The sequence below is a fragment of the Bactrocera latifrons genome, unplaced genomic scaffold, assembly GCF_001853355.1.
Source record: "Bactrocera latifrons isolate USDA-ARS-PBARC rearing strain unplaced genomic scaffold, ASM185335v1 scaffold_374, whole genome shotgun sequence".
NCBI classification, from domain to species: domain Eukaryota; kingdom Metazoa; phylum Arthropoda; class Insecta; order Diptera; family Tephritidae; genus Bactrocera; species Bactrocera latifrons.
In genome coordinates, this window is record NW_017537017.1 from 179,030 (window position 1) to 204,412 (window position 25,383).

Sequence of the window (25,383 nt, forward strand, 5' to 3'; positions counted from 1 at the left end):
AATAAGTATGTAGTTAKTAATGATAGATCAACAATTGTTGSAAAAGTCAAGGAGCAATTTTCGCTTGTTGATAAACGGGCATTGGGTATATCACGTTGCGTAAGTTTCATGCTGCCCGAACTTCGACGATTTCTGTACGTACGTACTCTTTCTGTTTTGTTGCGATAACTCCTCGGCTGGCTGAATGGACTCAACTGCCTTTGACTTTATAGCTGCTTTACAACAATGTCCTTGTCAGCATTATCCATTTTGGCATTGTCATTTCGCATAAGCATTGTCTTGTCTCTGGTCCACATTGGGTTCGCTYCCTCGTCCCGYCTGCTGTTTTCGGCATTTGTTTGCATTGTTGTTGTTCTTTGTTTTCGAGCAACGTATGATTGTTGCTTGTAACGCTGTGTTTCTTGCTCTGCAGCTTCGGTTGCTAAGAAACTCTGTGTGAAATCCGAAAACTCTCTGGGGGTCCATTGGCATTCAGTTGCCAACTACAGTTATGCAATTCCATTCTTTAACACTCCACTTATGCAACACTCGTGTATTGAGTTTATAAGCAACCTCTTACGCTCGTGTTGTTATTGTTGTACACAGATTTTAAATGTGCTTTSGCCATTATTACTTGAATGGTTTGCAAACACTTTTATGCTCGTTGTTGTTGGTACTTTAGTTTTTGCTCGCGCCATCATTATTCGTTTTTGTTGTTTGTTGTGGCACTTGTTTTTGTCATTTTGCAAATGCTGCGCGCATATTTCTTGCTGTTCTGCTTGACTTTGGTTTTATTGCTGTTTTTTGTTGTTTCGTAACGCTTCGCTTCATTTGGCGTGTCATTACGACATTGTTGTTGTTGCTGTTGTAGTTGTAGTTGAGCTTTGAGTTTTCATAAACTTTCACACTTTACGAAAAGCTACAAATGTTGCAACAATCCGGTGGCAAGTACCGCTGGGCCATTTTACGACCATACCCTTGGTTTTACGCCTCTATTTGCATGTGTGTGTTTATGTGTGTCGGTATTCTTCCATGTGAACAGATGATGTGCAAATATGCTTTGTCGACAAGAGGAYATATGTATGTGCTTATTTGTACAGATATTTTCCTTTAAGGGCAGATGGTAAGATTTTCTGKAGAAATATTTGCGAAAGGAACTTCTTGCATGTCAACATTTCTTGTGTATAAAGAAGATCATATTTCGTTATTTACATTACTATATAAAGGGTTATCCAAATCAAGATTCCTTGCTTTCCTTGAAGTAAAAACACAGAAATCTTAAATTTAATGCGGAATGTTTATTATTGTTTGAAAGAACATTCCTTGGCATTTATAATTATTTGAAGTTATCTCTTGATAACTGGTTCCAAAACTTGAATCGAAGCGAGTCTGCCCGAATAGTCCTTAGACTTTACATTTTCCCAACAGAAAAAAGTCTAACGGCGTGATATCACCCGATCCTAGTGGTCCGAAGTGTTCTCTCGATAAATCCATTGATTGATATGATGTGTGGGAAGTGGCGTCGTCTTCTTGAAAGCAACGGTCGCCGAGATCACGAGATTCGATGTTAAGCATTAAATAGTCGGTTATCATGACACGGTCACCATTAACGGTTATGCCTTCACCGGCATCATTTTTGAATAAATATGGATCGATGATTATAACGGCTCACAAACCACACAAAACCGTTGTTTTTCTGGATGAAATGTCAACTCTATATTCTCTCCAAGTTTCTCTTCGTCCCAAATGCGGTAATTTACCTTGCTTTCATACTCATTGCGGTCTTCGAGAACATTCTTAGCTACGGTTGTTATATTTTCTTCGTTGCGTGCTGGACGTAGTCTATTCAATCGAATATTGTCCAATAATTAATGCTAGGTCTCAAGATAGGTGATGATGTTGCGAATAGTACGCTCAGTAGGCCGATTATATTGACCATAAGTTGAGTAAAGCGCGCGAAACCCATAATTTTTACAGAACATGAATTTTCATAATAAAGTTGAACGAANAGTCCTTAGACTTTACATTTTCCCAACAGAAAAAAGTCTAACGGCGTGATATCACATGATCTTAATGGTCCGAAAAGTTCTCTCGATAAATCCATTGATTGATATGATCTGTGGGAAGTGGCGTCGTCTTCTTGAAAGCAACAGTCGCCGAGATCACGAGATTCGATGTTAAGCATTCTGTTGTCATGACGCGGTCGCCATTAACGGTTATGCTTTCACCGGCATCATTTTTGAATAAATATGGACCGATGATTCAAACGGCTCACAAACCACAAAAAACCGTTGTTTTTCTGGATGAAATGTCTCTCCAAGTTTCTCTTCGTTTCAAATGCGGTAATTTTCCTTGCTTTCATACTCATTGCGCCAGAAATGGGTCTCACCACTGAACAAAATTTGGCTCAAAAACGTTGGATCTTTTTGGAACTTTTCGAGAGCCCATGTCGCTTGAAAATGTCGAACAGCTTCAGTTCTTGCACAAACATCTTGTACGAGTACGCTTTCAATTTAAGATCTGGTCTAAAAATGCGCCAAATTCTCCACTCGTCAGTTCGAGTTTTTGCAAATGACCCTTAAACAACTCTCCACGGTCTTCGAGAACATTCTTAGCTACGGTTGTCATATTTTCTTCGTTGCGTGCTGGACGTAGTCTATTCGATGGAATATTGTCCAATAATGAATGCTAGGTCTCAATATGGGTGATGATGTTGCAAATAGTACCCTCAGTAGGCCGATTATATTGACCATAAGTTGAGTAAAGCGCGCGAAACCCATAATTTTTACAGAACATGAATTTTCATAATAAAGTTGAACGAAGTGYAAACGTTGTTCAGACGCAGGTCTTTCAATACTGAGCAAAAATAGCATGACTGCTTGACACGACTCAGGCGTGATTTGTMTGTTTTTTAATCTGAGACAGAGTGTACCGCTTTGAGAAGCAGATTCGAATATAAATTCAAAGTGGTATGAAAGTTTTCTGCTAAATTGCTTCACGGTCTAGAAAAAATTGATTGAAGGACTTCATTCCCGTCTAATTCGATTTCAAATTGACCTACTCGCAATACTGTAATCATTTCTGAATTAGAAGATTTATATATTAATTGACTCCGTGTAATACATACTGTAATGAGTATGTTAGTAGAAAAATGTCAAAAATTATATTGAATGCCCAGCCGTACTCTGCAAATCGATACTCCCTAAAGTTTTAACTCAATTAAGCTGTCCTATCTGTGAGCTCATTGGTTTAATCTCGTGTAAAATGCAGGCATGTGCGCTGATTATTGAAAATGGATCAATAACATAATTGGTTGGAGATTTGTTACTGAGTTTCGGAGTGGTAATCGATCGAAGAAATCCATCTTTCGGTTACTAGTATACAGCGTATATTATATTTTTATGGCAACCTTGAAAACTTGGTTTAAAAAGCTTCAACTTGGAATGGAAAATCCACGATTTTTTATTAGTACACCACCATTTTAATAGATTGCATACAATATACAATAAAGGCAAAGAAAAGATCGAAACAGTAAACTTGACCCATCAAACCTACGCCGTAGGAGGGAAACAAATTTTTACTAAGGTGTTATCTGTATCGATTATCTGTGACTGTAAGAACATGGAATGGTCACAGAGCTATAGTGTAAATTACTGTATCGGTTCCACGCAGAATTGCAGAATKAATAATGGGGTCCGAAAAAAATAGTACTCTTCCATTATGAGAACGTATCAGCATCTCCTTCGGCGGCAAGGAAAAATGGTAGAATTTGGTTGCGAACTGTTTTTCAATCCACTGTACACTCCACATGTATCTCCTTCCTACTTCTATTGTTAAAATATTTAGTCTTATTTTCTTCCTTTTCATCATTCAATAGATGAAGTTTAAATACTATATAACATTATGTCAAGACAGTATCTTGATGTATGTTTGAACTAATATGGCGCTGGCACGAGTTCGAACTAGGTCTGTCATTCAAAGTTGTTAACTACATATAAAGCTATCTTGTTAGGGTTGATCCCTAATTTAGAAGGGTATTGCCGAAATTTTTTTAATGTAAAGAACATAAGAACTCTTGCTAAAAGTTAACTAACCAGTATAATGGTAACCACTTATAAGGTTGAGGCGAAGTGAAATTCAGTGTTATTCAATTTGAAATTAGTRTTTCCCAATTTCTAATAGAGAAGCAGATTTGTGATTGGTTCGAGGCGCTTTGTCGATAYAGGAGAACGACTTTTTCTAAATTCTAAAATGGCTATGCAGACAGTGTGACTTGAGACAACGATTTTTCACGTTCCTCGAAATATTTTTCATAAGCACTTTTTGGAATGGCCTTCAGCTCCTTCAGCGAATTTTGTTTTATCTCTTCGGTCGACTGAAAAAGTATGTCACGGAGCGGCAATCTCAGTTTGGGAACGAGAAAAAATCACATGAAGTCAAATCTGGTGAACATGGCGGTTGATCGGTGGTTTTCATTGCGTTTTTATCTTTAAATTCGGTCACAATCGTAACTCGATGCGATGGTGCATCATCATCTTGTAAATCCACGAATTGTACTGTCACAATTCCGGCCGTTTTCGAAGGTTGTTATCACGCAAACTCCTTGATACTGCCAAATGAAACTCCGTATTGAGCGTCAGCCSTTTCGGAACAAATTCATTATGCATCAAATTACGAATATCGAAAAAATGCAATGAGCATTACCTTGATTTTTGGACAGCTTTGGCGTGGTATTTGGTTTCAGCTCTTYCATTCCTTTATTTGTTGCTTTGTTTGCATGCCAAGCTCATAAACCCATGTCTTATCGGCAGTTATAAAGCTCTCCATGAATGTGGAATCGGAAGGAACTTTTTATGGCACTCTTTCTGAAAAAATTTCAGCTTTATACGGACGAGTGGAGCAGAAACGCATTTCATAAAAAAATTATCCAAATCATTCGACCGGACTCGCGAGTGGTGTCGAGCTCTTTTGCCGTCTCTTAAAAATTTACCTGAAGATTTTCAAACGCTATATCCTTAACATTTTTAAAATTTTCATCAGTTGAAGATGTCGAATGTCGTCGAGAACGAGGCATGTCTTCAGCGATCTCTCGACCCTCTTTGAAGGCCTTATACCACTCGTAGGCATATGTTTTTGATAAAAACTCTATCACCGTACACCTTTTTCAACATTCGCAATGAATCACAACAGGTGAAGGTCTAACTAAACCTAAACTACTTACCTAATCTGTACCTTAGTCATCTATACTTAGCTTACAAGTAAAAAGCGCCACCTCGCCATCRTCGTACACCTAATGTCTTAAGGTGGTTTAATCTGTGAAAAGGGCTTGTTGTAATATAAACAAATTCTTTTACATATTAGCTTTATGACTTCTTCTTTTAAAAATAGTAAAAAGAAATCCAAAATTATTTGTATAAAAGACGTTTATTCAAACTCGTTTATCGTGTTCAAGTCAAAGTTACATTCATAAAACACTACACAGTAAAAAATACATACTTGGTATTATTTTGTTGACTTACACATAGTTACATATGCACTTCGCATATCTAAATATAGCACACTCATACACACATATAGGTGTGTCCATTAATRTATATGCTTTTACACTTAAACGAGCACAAACTTTAGTAAATGCTTACAACTAATTATCAAAGTGTTTAAGTATGCATTACTTAGTATGAATTAAGTTAATTTAAGTAGATAATTAGCGTGTGTCGTTTAAAATACATCAACTAAAATCGCCATATCGTTATTTATATGGATTGGTGTGGGTTTAATGGCCTTCTTTATGTCTTCTATATGTGAGTATTAAAATTCATCAGTGTGAAYGGCGCATTATGTCGACGAAAGTGTGTGTTTAACTTAGTCTGATTTACGCACACGCATACGGATTTTTTATTTTAATTACGCGATTTCCTTTTCTATATTTATTTTCACTAACACTATGACATGTTGTGACATTTAGTAGACTTTAATTGAATAAGGGGCTTAACTATTTTGATTTTCTTATTTATTTATTAGTAATTAGTGAGTAGTGAGAGTGAGAGTACACACCTTTTGATTATTTAATTGGTTGCTCATTAGTTYGATTTATTTATTTTTTATTATTTTTTCAATTACTTATATAATAATTATGACAAATTTTTTATTTACGACTTATGTAATAGAAGAGATTAAAATATGCTTACGAGTTTGATTTATCGATTTTTAGGCTAAAACACGAGTTGATTACTGCTTAGAGTTGAATTAAATATTAAACATTAATTATTAATCATTGTTATTGATCATTATCAATCGTTGGCTTTACATATATACTTGATTTGCTTATATAAAAGTTTTGATGGCAGTGCTACATGGTATTGGTAAGTTCTTCTAAGTCTAATACACACATATCTTCGAAACATTTCATTGAAGTTTTTGCTTTGCAACMTTTTTTCATTTAATATTTTTTTAATATTTTTTTCTGAATTTTTGTCCACATTAATGCCATTGAAGCAACAGAACAACACACATATTTATTACACTTATCGCTTAAATGAATATAGGAAGCTTGTTTCTCAAATGCAACTGCGATTTATTTTACTTGTAAGTATCACAAGCCACATTTTGTGGGCGAGCGTGTGATTGGCAGTTATTGTGTAGTAAGTACTTTTGAGAACAGTTAATTGCACATTTAGAAACTATTTACATTTAACAATTAGTGTAAAATTCTTTTTGTTTCTTCAGCTGCTCGTGCTGCGCTGTTGGAAGATGGGTGTCAAAAATTACATAACTAGTCGGGAACTGATTTACAACCGGTTTGTAACTAGTTATATTTGGAAATACTTTTTATTTGATTTCTTTTATTATAATATACATGACAGTAGTCTTTTATTTTGATTAGATTTGCAGCGTGATGAAAAGTGAAAGCAACCAGTCCATAACTATGTAGTCCTCTTTGGATAAATTACTTTGTTTGATTTCTTACCTTGTACATGGAAAAACGGTTTTATTCTGATTTTCTTGCAATATAAAAAAGAACGTAGAAAAGTGCAAGTAACTAGTCCATAACTAGTCTGCTTTGGAAAAAGTTCAAAGTTTGATTTCGTTGCTTACATGACACTACAGTGTTATTTTGATTTTATTGCAGCATAAAGATTGGCGAAGGAAAGTAAATGCAACTAGTCCACAATTAGTACCATTTTATTTCGTTTACTATGCATATATTTTCGTTTCAGCTTTTCATTGCACAGCACTTAGTTTTATGATGCCCTTGAGTTTTGAAATTTGATTTTGAATGAAGAAGGAGCACAAAAGTAGGTAGTCCATATGTAACTAGTTCAATTTAACCWCGATTTTATTGGAAGAATTCTCTATTTTGATCTTATTTTTTTGTATTAAACATGGCCGAAACGTGTTTTCGATGTTCATGTAGTAGAAAATTGCTAAAATGCGTAATGTTACTCGAAAGTGGTCAATAACTGGGGCATAACTAGTTTCTTTTGGAGTCATTTCCGTTTCTGTTTTTCTCTAACTAACTTAAATGGCAGCATTCTACTTTGCAACTAGAGTGATATCGAAAGGTATGTTAATCAAAATACTAGAGACAATTCTTTATTTTTTGAAGATTCTTGTTTGACCTCTAAGCTTTTTAAACTACCACCGTCGAGTGTAGAATATATAATTTTTTACTGTTTTTCTTGGAATTTATTTTCGAAGAAAATATTTTTTATAAYACTTTCTGAATCCCGAAAYATTTCGGGATCCCGAACATTTAATTTWAAAATCCCGAAAACTTCATCATATTTATAAAAGATTTAGAATTTGTTTTCATAAAAAATTGTTATTYCGTGTTATTACAAGAGYAWRCKWATWMGCATCTGAAAAAACAGTAATGCATCCCGAACATATGCTTTCAAAACTTCTTTATTATTTATTTTGTAAATATTCTTGCTTGGACTCTAAGCTTTTTAAAGTACCACCTTCGAGTGTAGAAGATACAATTTTTTACTGTTTTTGTTAGATTTTTTTTTTTCAAAAAAATATTTATTGTTTGCTATTAAATTGTAATAACGTTTTTTATAACACTTTCTGAATCCCGAAACATTTCGGGATCCCGAATATATAATTTTAAAATCCCGAAAACTTCATAATATTTTATGAAAGATATAGAATTTATTTTCATAAACAATTATAATTAAGTGCTATTACAAGAGCTCACTAACACGCATTTGAAAAAACAATGAATGAATCCCGAACAATTGATTTACATACCTCAAAACTTCCAATTTAATACATTGCAGACCTATTTCCCAAATATTATTAATTTAGTGGGCTTGCAGGAACAAATTAATACTACTTCAAAAATCCCGAMAACTTGCTGGAGGTTTATTTACGATAAAGACATTTCCCATAAGAAATATTTATTGTGTGCGAWTACATTAAAATCTAATTCTCTCTGAGTAGCAGTTTATGATTACCGAAACATTTCGGGATCGCGAACACATTTACAAATCCCGAAAATTGCGAAATCCATTGAAAACTTTGGAATTTTTCATGAAAACAAACTTTTGATACTCTGAAGGTGAATCCCGAAATATTTCGCGATCCCGAACAAATGACTTTCAAATCCCGAAAACTTGGCCGGTAGTTATTACAGACTAAACATTCACGAAAATCGTTGTCACGCATTCTGCCACACTGCCATCAGTTTGTAATACCGTAAATATCTTCACATTCTCCYGCGCTACCCTTTCCTTGTACAGCAACTCATAATAAAAACATTTGTTTAACAGTACCTAATTCTTTTACGATTGAAACATTAAAGTCCACTCTACAAATTCGCAAAAAGCAGCTGCTAAACYGAAGAGAAAGCAGATCGCCATAAATGTTTAATAGCCTCACATCCGAAATTGCATAAAAATCAATTTCCTTTGCATTTAATGGAGGTCGTTGTCACGCCCTGATGCGCAGTGGCATTAAATTTGGGTGCAAAACTCACTTAAGATGGCAACACGAGGGAAGTACTGAGTAAGAGGCGACGAGCGCTGCTTGGGCACAGCTGCTGCGAGAAATACCAAAGTAAGTAAATATATAAATATTTGCTGCGAAACCTGAAACTTTTGCTAAATATGATGCTTAGTTGTTGGGAGTTTCGTTTAAATATTTTGATTTGCTACATTTGCTGCAACTATGCRCAACTTCTAACAATGTTTATACGTATATATAAAATGGATTTAAATGGACTCAAAACACTCGACTGAAATAAAGCTTCGTTCAAATATTTCCGTTTTCTCTAAACAAAATGAAAACAAATTTTTGCACTATTTTTGCATTAAATGCAACAAGATACAAGTATATAGTGTTTATTTTACTTTTGCTCCGCTTTGTTGCCAATTTACTTGACGAAAAGTAAGCAGCTTTGCAACTTTTCAAATAGTGCGCCTGAAACTATGCTACACTACACAAATACCGAATCGCATGCAAATGATGTGTGCGAGCTTACTGAAAGCTTGTATCGCTTACAGCTTGCTAACAATGTTGTTGCTGTTTTTACTATGGCTGTTTTCAGTGTTATTGTTTTCGTTGTTGTTGCTGCTTGCAACATTTTATTTGAAATCGTTCACTATTTTTGTATTTTATTTATCAAACACATTTCTGTATTTATTATACCAGTTACCGATACTCAGTTGCAAGTTCCACACACACCCACATGTATATATATAAACACATTTACATATACAATTTTACCACAACCGCAACCATGTGGGCGCCGCAACGAAACTATTCAACTGCACTTGCTGCAAATACTCGCTTTTTGCTAACTTTTTCCCTCCAGCTGCGGCCGCTGTGGCCGTTGTTGCTGCTGCACTCATGTTCTGCCTCTTGTTGCTTGCTTGTTGCAGTGCTAGTTAATATTTTAGCTGAAACTGTGTAGAGCAGTGCTTGTTGCATGCAACTGTTGCCATTGTGTTTGTTGCTGTTGCTGCCGCTAAGCGCGCTTGTATTTTTGCTACACGCGTTACAATTGTTGTTGCTGCGTAATTTTTTGTTGCTCTTCCTGCTGCAGCTGCTGTTGTTGTAGCCAGTGTTTGCAAAACGCGCTCGGTGGCGGCGCTAGAGTCGGTTGTTGTTGTTGCTCGTGCATTAAGTCGTTATATTGCTGCCATTGTTGTTGTCGCTGTTGTTGTTGTGAAAAATCTGCACTTAGCCGCCGCTGCTGCTCTTGTTCGACAAGCGCTAGTGCTCCCTCTATTGTGGTGAGTTTGCCAGCGTGTGCTGTTGGCGTTGTTGTTGTTGTTTGCTGCTCTACATGCGGCTATTGACGTCTATTGAATTTGGCTAATTCTCATAATTCCGTGCTCATTTCGCCGACTATTGCGCCCTACAAAACAATTAGTGGAAAAATTGCAAGATTAATATTGGCAGCAAGAAATTTGTAGTATTTTGTGGACAAAAGCAATGAGCGATTTGTGTTTTCGAAAGGCTTTGTTTGAGTGTTTGCATTTCTACTTTGTGAGTAATGTGTAGTTTTTCAAATATGTCTAGGTGGTTTCAATGGGAAAATGGTTTTCTTACGCTATTTGTTTACCGTTTTGTTTTTAAGTTTTGATTATATGCTACTGTGCGCCTTGGCGTATGAGTAATGTGCGGTTATGGGGGAATTTCTTATATAAAAATATTGTGTTAAATCTAGCAAATAACTACTAATATGTTTTTGAAGATAAATTATCTTGTTATTAATAAATAGAGCTGTGACAGCCTTGCTACTAATCTGCAGGTATTTCTACTGTGATGGTGTATCAGTGCGTATGAGTAATGCAAATGTAGTAGTGGTGATGCTGGTTTGAGTTATCATAAATATTAATAATACCCCAAATATTTAAGTAGTTATATTATATTATTAGCTTTACTAATAATCTAAATAAATTCTCTATAAAAAGTGTTTTTATTAAATAAACAATTTATGTATTGTATATGTAGATATATACAGGTATCTATAAATAAATATAAACATATTTTCTAAATACAAAATAAGCATACAAATTAGCAAAATATTGACTCTATTTCATAATGAATACAATTTTGAAGTCCTTAAAGGGGGAGCCTTTATCAGCCTTCGGGATGAATCGTCACCAGGCCCCTGTGATGCAGTTTGCATAGATAGGTGCCTACCAGTTGCATGACCACTTAGCAGCCTGCTGCGGCTGCGATGGTTTCATGCTTGCAGCACACCACGAGTTAAGAGAGGACATATTGCTCAGGAAGTGAACATAAATGATCATCCCAAGTGTATCTTCACTGCTTAGGACTCACTTTTCATTTGCTTGCTTAAGATAATCATGGGAATGGAGTTCTTTGCGAGGATACGCCTGAATCTGGTGGRCTCATGACAGTCTTCTTTGCTTTTTTTTATCTCGGACGTGCATTTTGCTATTGCAATATAACGCACAGTCTTCGGTTGACCCACTCCTAAGGGCCTTGTTGAATAAACGTCTACAGGATTTTCTGATTTCCGAGAGTTCTATTGCTCACCAGAGAGGCTTCTATCTGCGCTTCGGTGTTCGGTGGAAAGGAGCTCTATTGTGCAGTTTTACACGCCGAGTTAAAGTCAGTTCAGTGAAACAAAAAGTTCGCAAGAAATTCTAAGTATTGATCTCATRTTCTCACTAATGTTTTGGAGGACCACTATATGTGGAGGCTGTATTTTAAATACAAAAAAATTTTATGACTTAATAAAAAAGTAGATATGCCATGTAACCCCTCTTTTGAGATTTTCGGCATTACACAAGTAAATTAAGAAAACAAAAACAATAAATTGTGAATATTGTACTCAAAGCCACGCAGCCAACCAAAAGGAGAGACACACAGTCGGCAGCCCAACTGAAAATAACTCAATTATACAGTTATTTTGATTTTTTTCCTACAAATATTTGCAGAAATATTTTTTACGGAATTTTTTACAACTGATTGGTCGTTTGTTTTCCCTCCTTTTTACTGCTGCGTATTGAGCTTTCACCGAAATTTTATTAAGTGCCAGCAAATATAATAAATAATAAATAAATATTGCACAAAGTCTGAAATGGAAAAAAACAAAAACAACAAAAGCAAAAACAAAAACAAACAATGGTAATAAAACGCGACTGGTGGTCGTTGAACAAGCAAAAAGTATGAATAAAGGTAATAAAAAGTAGACAAACACGCCAGCGAGTGCAACAACAAGCTGCGCGTTTTACGGAAAAATTATTAAGAAGAAAAAAAAAACATAAATAAAGAAAATAGTATACAGTGCGAGTTTTATTTGTATTAAAAGCAAATACAAAGTATTTCGAAAAGGCTGCGTGCAAAAAGGCAAACGCAAATGAAAACTTTCGCCCAGCGAAACACACACACACGCACACACAAAGAGATATGAGCTGAGAGGGCGGGAAGTGGGCAACTGTTAGCGCGTGAGCACAAAACTGCCGCGTTARCAGTTTGAAAGTCGAAAGTCTCCGCCGGCAGGCAGTCAGCATCACCAGGCAGCGTCGGGGACGCAAGAAAATTTATGGACGCCACTAATGTAATTACTTAATTTAATAAATAAGCAGCTAAGGATGTACGATTGTTTTTTGTTTTTGTAGTATAGCGGGCGCGTGGGTGCACATACAACATMACACGCTCGTCTATAAGCCAAAGGAAGCTAAGCAAAGGCGCACAAATGGAACGCAGTTAGAAACTAAAAAAAAAAAGGAAAGATGTCAAAAGTAGCGAACTGCCCCGCACTTTTCATACCCCTTTAATGCTGAGTGACACATGTACATATATGCAATCGCATAACATGGGTTTGTGCTTTGGACCCGCTTAGTTGCGTTCAACATACTTGCTCTCTTACATTTCCGCTAGCAGTTGTATGCCAACTTTTGTGCTACATTCGTTTGTTGCCATTTACCATACGCTTTTGTCTCTTTGGCTGTCAGAATCTTCGGATTTATTAGGCAACTTAAATTGTTATCTTTGAAAATTTACAGAAATATTTATAAATCAAGAATGTTAAAGGCAAGAAAAGCGTCAACATAATTTGGCCTATTTTAAAAAGGGATATACATTTGTAAGAAAAGCTCATAGAAATCTCAAAATTCTCATTATTCCATGCCTCTGCAMCATRTAGCAGAACGGGGATGATGAGTSACTTGTRGAGTWTGGTCTTTGTTCGTCCTCTCTATARWCCTMTCTCGACGAACAAAGAACATTTGGATATTAACTCTTAAAAAATCTTAGATTTATTTTTTTGCTACATTTATATTTCTGATATTTAATGAGGATGTCTTCAAAGTAGGAAATTYGAGGTATTTTAGTTATATTTGGCGAGACATTCGCGAGGGAAGTTTGGAGATGATTCTATAACATCTTCTTTCAAGAAGCTTATATAACTTGAATCTAGTAAAATTTTCAGTCTTATAGCATGAATTCCAAGTGGGCAATATTCAGTTAGAATTTCTACAGCCATGCAAAGATGGATTTTGCTGAGAGTGAAAAGCTCACTGTAAAGGTCCAACTTTTAAGTTCTAATGCTGCAGTACCGGAAATACCTTACCTAGTAAGCTCATCATCTTTCCGGTTTTCTGAAATGCCACTGTGATCAATGCGGTAACTCGATGCCAGAGATGAGAAGTTGAGACATCCCTTTACTAGTCTTGAACGTACGGTCAGCGAGATTAAAGTTAATATCGCTCTAGTTACTCTTCCGTTACCATATCTAACGCTGTGTGTGAGCACAGGAAAGTATGCCAGGATTTAAGGACTTATCACCAGCATTCAATTATTTCGTCTTTGCAACAAAAACAAAAAAAAAAAAAAGATATTAAAAAAGTGTTTTTATTTTTTCAGAAAATATGTGTGTATAACCGCTTAACCAATGTTGCAAGACAATTTATGGAACTGTTGTGAGGATATTATTGAAAAAAAAAAAAAATCGCCGACACATAATAATGGCCTGATAAATGTAATGGTTAAGGTATTATCATTGTTTGGTGCACTATGAACTCATTCCGCCGTGTTCACTAGTCTATAATAAATATTTGTTTCGAGTCGTTTGCGTCAAGCTATTCATCTGCAATATTCATATTGATAATTCGACTTCTGGCGACGTCTGACTATTCAGCAAACTCAAAAAGCCAATGCAGCGATTCATTTTTTATTACAATAGTATGTGTGGAACGTCTTATATTGTCGCAAATTTAATAGGGAGAGGGTGTTTCTTTTTGTTATATTGCACAATATTTCATGAAAATATATTATGCATAGATATGCATTTTATAAAGTTATATTGTACAATATTTCAGAAAAATTTACTTGGTGATTAAATTAAATCACAAACATGTATTGCACAGGATTTTCCAATTATATTGCGCAATATATTGTGCAATATTTTATAAAATTTTCTTATATTGCACAATATTTCATGAAAACTTCTATTTGACTTAAGTATTTCGTAAACAAGTCTTGTATAGTGATTTATAAAATTATATTGTACAATATTTCGTACAAAATGTTAGAAAAATTTATTTCTTGATTAAATTAAATCATAAACAAGTATTGCAAAAGATTTTTTCAAATTATATTGCGCAATATTTGCACAAATTTTATGAGTACAGCCGCAATTATTTAAGCCAATAAAACACAGAAGGATTTTGGAAATTACATTTTTTTAAATTAAAAATGATCATTTAATTTGAAAAACCAACGTCCTTACTGAATAAAACTATCTGCAAGAAGCAGTCGAAAACAAAGTTTTTGATGCGATTTTTATACTTTTTAAATCTGATTCTTTAAGTCTATAACAGTGTAGTATTCCACAAACAGTCAAGCCACACACACCTGTCAACCGCGCATCTGTATTTAGCGCGCGTCTAAAATGTTGACCCACTCCCGTTCCCTATAAAGTTTGTGCCAGAATAACTTTTCACTTTTTCCACGTTAAAGTGTATTAATAAAGAAGGTAAGTCGAAGTAGAATGTTGCGCTAAATAAAACTTCGAAGTTATCTCTATTTTGAGCGGCGCGCTTTGGCAATGCCGCTTTTGTGCCCTTCCGCTTTCATTATTCGCATTCCACTGGCGCACCCATACAATACACGCTCTTTCTGAATTGTGTCAGCTATTTCTAGCGCAGCTTTGTGCAATCTCCCTTTTTCCGCTGCTCAATTGAATTGCATTTTCATTACTTTTTCACTTTTTTCAATTTCAAAGTTTCGTCTTACATTGCGCGTTGAACTTTTGCGGCACACTCGCGCCGGTTCTCTGTTGCTTTTCGTTCTACACGCGCATCGAGTTGCGTTGCATTGAATGAAAGGCGCATTCGTCGCGTTCAGCTTATGCTCGATTATTTACTTATTTTCTTTCGTTTTTTCTCCAATGCACTTATTGTTGATGCTTTGCGATTGCAGTTGCCGCGAGTATTGCGCTGAACTGCAGCTTATTTTGTAAGGCCTGACCTATTTTCGAACAAAATGTAGGTGCAACTTTTTCGTTAAGTTTTTTTCCTACTTTACCGTTACTTATTGTTCAATAAAGTCATATTTTGATTTTATGCTTATTAGTCACCTGTGCTCTATCACTTTATTTCCACTGCTGCCACTCTTCTTACTATTGAACTTCTATTGTGCACTGCTCTCAACTATTTTACTCTTATTATTGCCATATTTTATAAATATTTTTATCCTCTTTAATATATATTTATATGCAGTCTCACCCTCTGCGTCGTCGTGGTCCTTTGTTGCCGGCGGCTCTATTTTTTGTTGCCTGCTTAGTCCGTCTATTCATAATAAATATTTTTATGTGTTTCTGGGTCTGTGTGTAGACACTTTTGTTGCTCTTTTAGTTTTATCTGTTATTTGTGTTTTTTTAACTTTTGTTGTTGGCTTTTATGTGCATACTTTTTGTTCTAGCGTTGCTATTATTTCCGTTATGGCTGTTGCCTAAAGGCGCTATTGTCATTGTTTAGTTTTTTGTAGGTCATTATTTAGAACACACATTTATTCATATTTTTATGGTTTACTTGCGCACGGACCGCTGCCTGGTGACGTTTGCATTACATTTCAGTGATGCCAAAAGGGAAATAAACTATGTCAGTGGTGCGGCAAAAAGGGGGTTCGCATTTGCGGGTTAAAGCCCCAAAAGAATTTTTTAAATGCAAACGTATTTTTTTGAATTTATTGCTGAAAGTCTTGTGGCGCAAAAAGTACCCTCATAATCACTATAAGGTCTCAGATAGAAAATTAACCTATCTCTTTTCTTAAGTTCTAGTTGCTTATTGTACTACTTCTCGTGAGYCCATTGGTGATCTGTGCTTTCTAAATATTCCAATTCATTGCTAACTTGGGTCAATTGGATGCTAGAAAACTTTTGCACTCTGGCTTCAAGTATATTGCACAATATTTTGTATAAATTTTCCGAAAAATATATATATATTGTATAATATTATTTCATGTTGGAGAAGTCAATGCTAACTTGCTTCAATTGAGTGTTCGAAAACTTTTACCCTTTGGCTTCAAACATATTGCACAATATTTTGTGTAAATTTTCGAAAAATAAGTTTTAGTATATTTCAGAAAAATTTATTTGGTTATAAAAATACTTCGCAAACTGTATTGTGTAATATTTTTTTTGAAAATTGCATATATTGCACAATATTTCATGAAAACATATATTTGATGTAGGTAATTCATAAACATATATTGTGCAGCATTTTATAAAAGTATATTGCATAAAATTTCTGCAAAATACATATATTGTACAATGTTTCAGAAAAATTTATTGTACAATATTAAAAAAAAAAATGTATTTGATAATTAATTTAAATCTTAAGGTGGTATTGCACAAGATTTGATAAAATGATATTGCGCAATATACACATAATGCAATTTTTTATAAAATTTGCATATATTGTACAATATTTCATGAAAATATATATTTACTTTAATTATTTCGTAAACATGTATTGCACAAGATTTTATAAAATTATATTGTGCTATACTTCCTATAAAAATATTAATTGTGAAGGACTAACTTGTAAGAATCACAGTCCGAGAACTTCCTTCAGAAGTTATGAGAGGAGAAGGTGGTACTGATCCGATTTTATTTATCTTAAGCATAACAATACACTGTTATGAGTAAAATACGCTCTGCAATGTCCATTGAGATACATATCTCAAATATTGGTCTATATGTATATGTATTATACTAGGTACATACATACATATGTATATGAAGGCCCCGATATATAATATTATTAGGAGAGGACTTGCACTGAATTTGATTTGAGCGTTATTTTCGGTTAACAGTCAGATATAGATACTGAAGCATCTCTGTTGTACTCTGTTGCAACATGTTGCACGAGTATAAGAATCATAACATTAAGAAAGATATCTACATTTGGCACAAATATGTACGATAATTTATTAAATTTTATAGAAATATATTGCACAATATTTTTTATAGTATTTCCAAAAGATACATTGTTTAATATCTCAGATCAAACTATTTCACAAACATATATTCTGCAATATTTTATAAAAATATATTGCGCAATATTTTAATAAAAATGTATAAAAACAGATATACTTTGTTTGGCTACAATGTAGTTACCATTTTCATTTGTGAAAATATATGGCGCAATATTTCATGAATTGGTAAATATTTTATAAAAATTTACTTGGTGACTACAAAAACTCGTAAACCTATATTTTAAAATATTTAATAAATATATTGCGCTATATTTCCTTTAAAAATATTATTTAAAAGAAAAAGTAAATATGAATTATATACACTATGAAATTTGATGAACTGGTTATTCAATAATTGTATTTCTAATGATTTTTCGATACCCGATAGCCTTCTTGAACTCTCACATTGCAATTAAGCTTATGATTCTTTATTACGGAAATATGAAAGAGAGATAGTTTTAATTTATTTTCAACTGAATGTTAAGTCTCTTTTACAATATCAGCTCCAATTGACCACATCCTTGTTATTCATATGTAATAGAATGTAATATTTTCTACAAACATTCTCAGTAATATATGACAATACCTATGTACATTTCATCACCCACTCATTTAAAAATATGGAAATTTAAATGACCAACATGTCAGAGCCAAAACTGAAAGCAACCTTTTTCCATTACACACACAACAGGCAATTACAGAGCCAATTACATATAAATATACTTATGTATGTACATACATATGTACGAGTATACATATGTATGTGCGGGTGTTTGGGAAAAGGCTTGTCCATTTTGTTGTTGGATGCCTTTATTTTTATAGCTTTATCATAAACACGCTCGCAGTTGCATATTCGTGTGTGTGTGTGTACGTGTGGCGATAAGTTTCAAAATGATATGAATTGTATTTGTTTACTGCCATTTGTGCATACAGTGCGTATGAGTGACCTTGAATGGCTTTAAATATGCCAGGCGACTGAGCAAGCGACACTCATACGCCCTGTCAACCCGACTTTTTATCTCACAATGTTGATCGCACTCATCCGATAAAATATTTATGTATATTTATTTGCTGAAATAACTGTGTATATTTGGTAATTTCAGTGCGGTGAGCTGTGTTTTATTTCGGGCATTGGGAATGCCAATCGTTTGACAAAAGCGGCCGGTAAAATATTTGTGTTTTGAATTTTCAATGTTGGAATTAAATGACACAGTCATTGTGTGCTTAATATTGAAATTTATGCATACATATTTGTGTTCTGTGGCAAATGTCGTGGCTGATCAAATGAACCGCAGTAATGGGTCACTGGAGAGTGTTTTATATTGCACAATTGGTGAATAGTTTAGAGATATTGGGTATGAAAGCGGTTAATATATTTTATTATTTTATTTATTTTTTCTTTTCAAACTTTTTGAGTTGAATGAGCTCGTTCCCTAAGGTTGCCTAAGTCCGTGTTTCGAGGACTGTAAAAATCCTTGGATCATCTTATGAGGATTAATTGCTGAAAAATTAATTATTTTGTGTTTCATTTACTACTTCGAGGTGTTTTTTTTTGTCACAATGTAAATACAATATTTTTATAAGAAGAGAAAGCGCTATTAATCTTAATTTTATGTGATTTTTTCAAAAATGGGTAAATGGCGAAGATGGCACTTATATATATTAATAGAAAATAATGCAAGAACTGTGAAATTTATTTATACTTAAATAATTATGTTCGTTGTTCTTATTAATGCTGTATCAAAAAACAATGAAGAAAATACTTSGTAAAAATCCTCGTCATACTTATACGTTTGTCAACTCTCTTATCATCAAAAGTGTGAGAGTGAGAACCAATAATTGTCTACAAAGACCGTTTCTATCTCTCAATAAAATATAAATCATTATTTAAATAAGTCGGTGTTAGAGCAGTGTTAAATGCGCAACTAGGCATGGCTAAAAACGAATTGCGGTAACGGAAACTTATTTACATTTAAATAATAAATACTTTTTGTTTTGAAACAATTTACACCATCTTAAAGCCAACCATTTAAGCCAATTCAAAGTTAAACAAAATATTTATTTCCTTTTGTAATTTGCATAAAACCGCTTGCTATGACAATGGCGCGCCAAAACCAAGCCCTCGATACAATTCGACGTGCCTTCACTTTTACTTTTCGCTGGTGTTTTGCCGCGTAACTGAAGTCATTAATAAATTGAATTTGCATCGTTAGTAACCGTGAAAACACAGCAAGCGTACGCGCCGCATCCCCCAATCGACTGTCGCACCGACAAGTCAAGTAAATGCCACGTCACAGGCAATAACTACAAAAGCGAAAGAACATTCAATTGCCCTTCACTGAATATGAAATGCAAAGTAAATTATTTACAATACAACTGTTGGCAAGCAGCGCACTTCTCGCACGCGCTCTGCCTCGGTGCACTTGCCATTGTCTTTACGCCTGCCAAAATCTTCGATTTTAAAATCAATTCTCCTGATGACTGTATACAGCTCAGTTCACTCGAGTATTTACACGTTCTACGTTTACTTTCGAGGCGCACAACAGTCTGCAGAAAGCAAAAGTGGCGAATCTGCCACGGAGAGTGTGAGGCATACTTCCAGGCGATGAGGCCGGTGTGGAGGCGCTTAGTTGCCGTCGATATCTCCCACTAAGGAGCTGGCGCAAAAGTAAATGGAATYGCAAATGTTTTTGTTGCGTAGGCCATACTTGAATTTCGCGTAGATTGTTTATACACTTTATAAATGTGTGTGCGTGTGTGTGTTAGTGAGTGTGGTGGCGCTATAAATATTTGCGAGCTTTTTACTTTCTCATGCATAAAACAGACAATCAGGCGGCCCGACTGGAGTTTTCTGCGGAATCGCGAAATCAGTTGCACAAATAAAGCGAAAACACACACACTCACGCACATACGCACACACGCACACATAAACAAATATTTATGTACGCATGGGGATTTATATTATATCTGCATTAAAGAATGTGCTGAAGTCGGCTAACGGCATTTCCCAATGGTATTATTGTCGTTTTCTTGTTGAAATTTGCTTGATTGTGTTGTTGTTGTTGTTATCTTATTTATTTTGTATCATTCCAAATGTTGGCTATGCCGTTCGCGCCATGTGTTGTTTGTACGCCAGTTGCCCACCAAGTCATAACTGTTTCGCCTTGTTTTGTTTGTCTCGTTCGCTTTTCGTGCTTTTTACTACAACTTTTTCCGTTATTGTTGTTGTATGTCGCCGCTTTTTTATGAGCAAAAGTTTTCCAGCTTTCATGAATATTAATATATTATACATTATGCAAACATTTGCCGCTGCTTTCTTTATTTGTTTTCACTTTTTGTGCGCTGTCTTTCATCTCAATTCATTTGCCATTTTTGGTTTTCAAATTTTAAAATTTTCGCATTTTCGCATTTTTGCTTTTATGATTTTTTGCATTTGTCATTAATTTTGCAAATTATTGTTTTGCTTTATGATTCTCTGCCGCTTCATGCTGTTTGAGTTTTATGCTAAAGCTTATGGCAACTTTGCTTTCGACGCTTTTAAAATACGATTAACACCACGAGGGGTGGATATAATTTTTATTCGGAAATTTGGTATTTTTCTTGCGCGACAATAACTTTTAATAATTGCTTAAAATTTTAGTTTCAAAAGATTATTTTAATAAGTGTAGAGAAATATTCAGCTAAGTTCGCGCCGAAATCTTGAAAAATCATGCCGCAGTGCAATATCAGATTAGCTCGGAAAGTGCTAGTTTGCCATCGGAATATCCTGGTTTACTTCGAATAAGTCACATTTTTAGCCAAACTCAGAAACCACAAATATTTTCAGCAGCTCTTTCGACAGCGCTAAAATGGGCGAAATCGAGCTAAAAATCCTCGTTTGTTCTAGTTACGTAGATAAACTGCCTTGGGTGTCCTTTTCTAATAACAGCGTGCCATGCTTAAAACGGATAAAATCAGGTGAATACTTCTTCAAGCCCCATCTATTTAATTCTAGGATTTACTAACACCCGCTTGAATTTATGCCTTATTTTTTGATCGGTCTGTAAGTTATCTTGGTGAAACTCTCAGGCTTCTATCTAACCCCAATATACCCTTTCCGGTGATTTCGAACATTCCAACCGAATTTTTATGGTGGCCAATATGTGTGTATGAAATGTGTTGGTTATACTATCTTAAACATAGTGCCTAATATGCAAGAAAATGTTATGCATCGACCGTGGATCAAACCTCACATTCCGAACTTTTGAATTCTATACAATGGTTTTTGGAACTGTAAATTAAAGCGGACAGTTAAGCATCTGTATCTGTATAGTACGAACGGGTTAAGTTTGTAACTCAAATCTGTTAAAAGTACCAGTTTCTTGTATAGGTTAAATACAGTTGGCTGACTAGATGGGCTTGGGTTACTGTTCGGCAAAAAACTAGCCATGACTTGAGGGCATTAGTTTTGCAAGGTTTTATACCGATAACTTCATTTAAGCTGAATTTGTATACTGCAAAGTAAATGGATCAAATGGAATTTGAAGTTGTAATACATGGGCAGTTTATAGAATATAATGGGAATGTTTAGATTAGCTCACAAAACCAAACAAAATTACTTAAAAGTGATGTCTGGCGACAAATACCACCGGGAACAAAAAATTGTAACAATAGTAATACAAACTTCGCTCGAAAACCTATTTGTCGAAATATTTTTATTTTAAAGTTGGTATTACTTCCAGTGACATCTGTGCCCAATATCACATCAAAACAATCAGTTGTGTTTGCTATAAGCCTGTCCTTTTGAAGCATATAAAGTGCATTCAGTAATTTTTCAAATGAGTGAAATTTTTCAACACATTTCTGGTGCCGAAACGGACAAATTGTTGAAAAAAAAAAATTATAATGGTTTAGAGTGTTTTTGATTGGTAAAAATTATTCAAAGAGGGTCGAGAAGGCGTTGACGACGAACCACTTCCAGAACAGTCACCAACATCAACTGATGATCAATACGTCAATAAAATAAAGGAATTGATGCTTGAGAACCAACAATTAAAATTCAGAGTCCATACTGGCATCGCTGGATCGGAAGGATCAGTGGAAATCATTTGGAAAGATCACTGGGCCTAAGAAAGTGAAAGTTCGATTGGTTTCAAGATCACTTACTTTTTTGAAAAACAGCATAGCGTGAACTTCTGTGAAACGGTGCTTTCCGACTACCAGGAGTACAAGAATATATTATTACTTGCGATGAATCATAGATCTATGTTTACGACCCGGAAACAGACGATGAATTGACCGAATATCGTGGTATAGATGAGCCGAAAACTAAAAATCCACGTCAAAGCGGGTCAAATTTCAAGGTTATGTTGACAGTTTTTTTCAATTTCGAGGTGTGGTGTAGTCCCAATTCCTTCCAACTGACCAAACTGTCAGCAAAGTATACAACTAGAGTGCTATGCGTCGTTTGCGCGAAGCTATGCGTAAAAAGGTAACGGAATTATGGGACGACAACACTTGTTTTTTGCATTTAGCTCCGTGTAACTTCTGCCTATCCAGCAAACTCAAGCTACATACGACTCCGGGGACATAGATTTAGTTTTAAGAACAAATTACTAATATTAAACAAAGTCTTATTACTTTTTGCTCAGTATATTATTGCAATAGTTAATACAGATAATAATGGAAATTCTTGTCATCATTTGGTTTTTGAAAATGACGAAGTATCTTAAGAAATAAAAATTTGATTACTTTGAGCAATAGATTGAAAATATAGAAAAATATACCTATGACTGTCTTGTAAAAAATGCTAGTCGATTGGTTTAATCGTTTTGGAGAATCATCGCCGAAAACCGTGGCTCGAGAAAATATTTCTTCAGTTACTATATATTAATATTTGATATATCAGAATGAGGATGAAGCCATGTGAGTGCCATTTCACTTGGAAGTGACCAGCAATGTTTTTTTTATATGTGGCTCAAGCATAAACCAAGCATCGTCTAGGTAGCCAAAAAACCTTCGTTTGAAGGCGAGCTAAAGTGAGAAGGTGAAGCATTTCTCCCCAGGATCTGCTGGATTTTAACCCGCCACGTTAAAAAACACTCCTAAAAAAAGAAGAAAGCAGCCTAAGATTAACGGCTGTATTCGTGTGAGCGGTGTCTACGCCTATAACGCCAATACGCTAAGCAGAAGAAGATATTAGAAAAAATAWAATTTTAGATATAACCGCTTAAGTCAGGCGTTTTTAATGATATTCTTGATATATATTTATAAATATTGTATTCAGTTTTTTTTATTAGCTAAAGTATACCTATTTATAATTTGTTCGATATTTTATATATTAAATRAAGAGTGTTGCTAAATATACTAACAATGTATATCCTTATGGTAKAATTGCATTTTATAMATTTTATAAATATTTTTKTATATTTTCCATGCAAATAACTGTAAGAAATCTTCRAATTACGTATACTTTAACAGGGGGTAAATAAGGAACGTAACTGTGAAGGTTCATTTTGAAGTATTTTGTTTCGGATTTAGTTATTTTTACTGGATTGATTTCCTGAGGTAGTCACAAATACATACAATAWAATTGAGATAACCGTACACAAACTATGGGGTCTCACTTTGCATATAATATAAATAACTACTTTTATATAAGTATAAAAATAATTGAGTGAATTTTTGKGCAAACAACTTACCGTCGACTACTTTGTATAATAGGTGAAAGTATAATCTCTAGACTGGAGGAAATACTTGGATTCGTTTGGTTGTGAATTGTGCTCACATTCGCATTGGAATTTTGCATGGAATTTTGGTTGCGATTTTGTGCTAACGAATTTTGATTCGAATTCGAATTGTTACCCAAATATTGATTTTGATTTGGACTCAGATTCTGATTGAGATTGAGATTCTGGTTGTGATTTTGATTTTGATTTGGATTTTGATTCATTTGMGAAATGTTGCAGCGATTGCGATTAGGCGTTGCATTTGCATTCGGGGCACTACAATTGTTTGGGGATGTGTTGTTGCTACTGGTGCGGGGATTGGTGTTGTTGGTGTTGGCATTCACATTAATATTCGTATTATAAGACAAATTGCCCGCACAGCCATTGCTATCGGCATTGGCATTGGCGTTGGCATTGCAATTATCGAGATTGTAATTGGCCGCGAGGGAATCACCGTCGCCAATGTCGGCGTTGTCGATAGCCTCTRCGGAGTCTGTCGCGTTGCAGCTATAGTTRTTATTGCCGCTGGCGCTATCGGCGGGCGATATTGCCAGCAATTCAACATTTCGCGTAAGTTCGACGTTGTAAGCGTCCTTCTCCGCCGTAGGCTCCCCCTCTCTGGCGTAGTGTTCCTCCACGTCTTCCTCCTCGACTTCTTGCACGTCTTCGAGCTCATCTTCGTTGTGCTCGTCGATGCTGCCTTCGCTGCAGTTTGATGATTGTGTTGTGCTTGTTGGTGTGGCACTGGCTTGATTGCCGCCACCGGTGTACTATTTATTTGGAGTTGGCGKTTTGGTTTCATATTTTTCAATTTGGATATTTTTATTGTTTTTGGTTTTGTTGTGGTAAGTAAAACAAACACGTACGCGGTGAAAAGAAAACACAATGGGAAAGGGTTTGTTGTTGAATCATTGAATTGCAAATAGGTACTGATATAATGTAGACATTATACAGTTACCACACGAGCATTTTACGAGCATTATACACAAAACTATACATTGAGAGAGCAGGCGGGGCGTACAATTGGATTAGAGGACATACACATTCACATGCGACAAAATTAGCTACAAATATTATATAAATATTTTATTATATACTAGTATATAGTATGTAGCTTATATAAAATAGTGTTATAATTAAATATATTTAGATAAATTAAAAACTGTTGAAACTAGCTTAAACATAAAAATATTTGTAGGCACGGGCATGCGAATACCAAAAACTTGCAGTTATC

General features: G+C 34.9%; 1 protein-coding gene across 3 annotated transcripts in view; it reads right to left on the reverse strand.

Annotated features, from left to right (window-relative positions):
- Positions 1-7,840: 7,840 nt before the first annotated feature.
- LOC108972067 (hornerin) overlaps positions 7,841-25,383 on the reverse strand; it is a gene marked incomplete at its 5' end in the record, with an annotated part of 63,548 nt that continues 46,005 nt past the window's right edge. For 2 of the 3 annotated variants that reach the window (XM_018938531.1, XM_018938530.1), the window contains 2 exon segments: positions 7,841-10,342; positions 24,123-24,919. In XM_018938531.1, coding sequence (XP_018794076.1) covers positions 10,333-10,342; positions 24,123-24,919 — 807 coding nt within the window. 3 annotated transcript variants of the gene reach the window in all.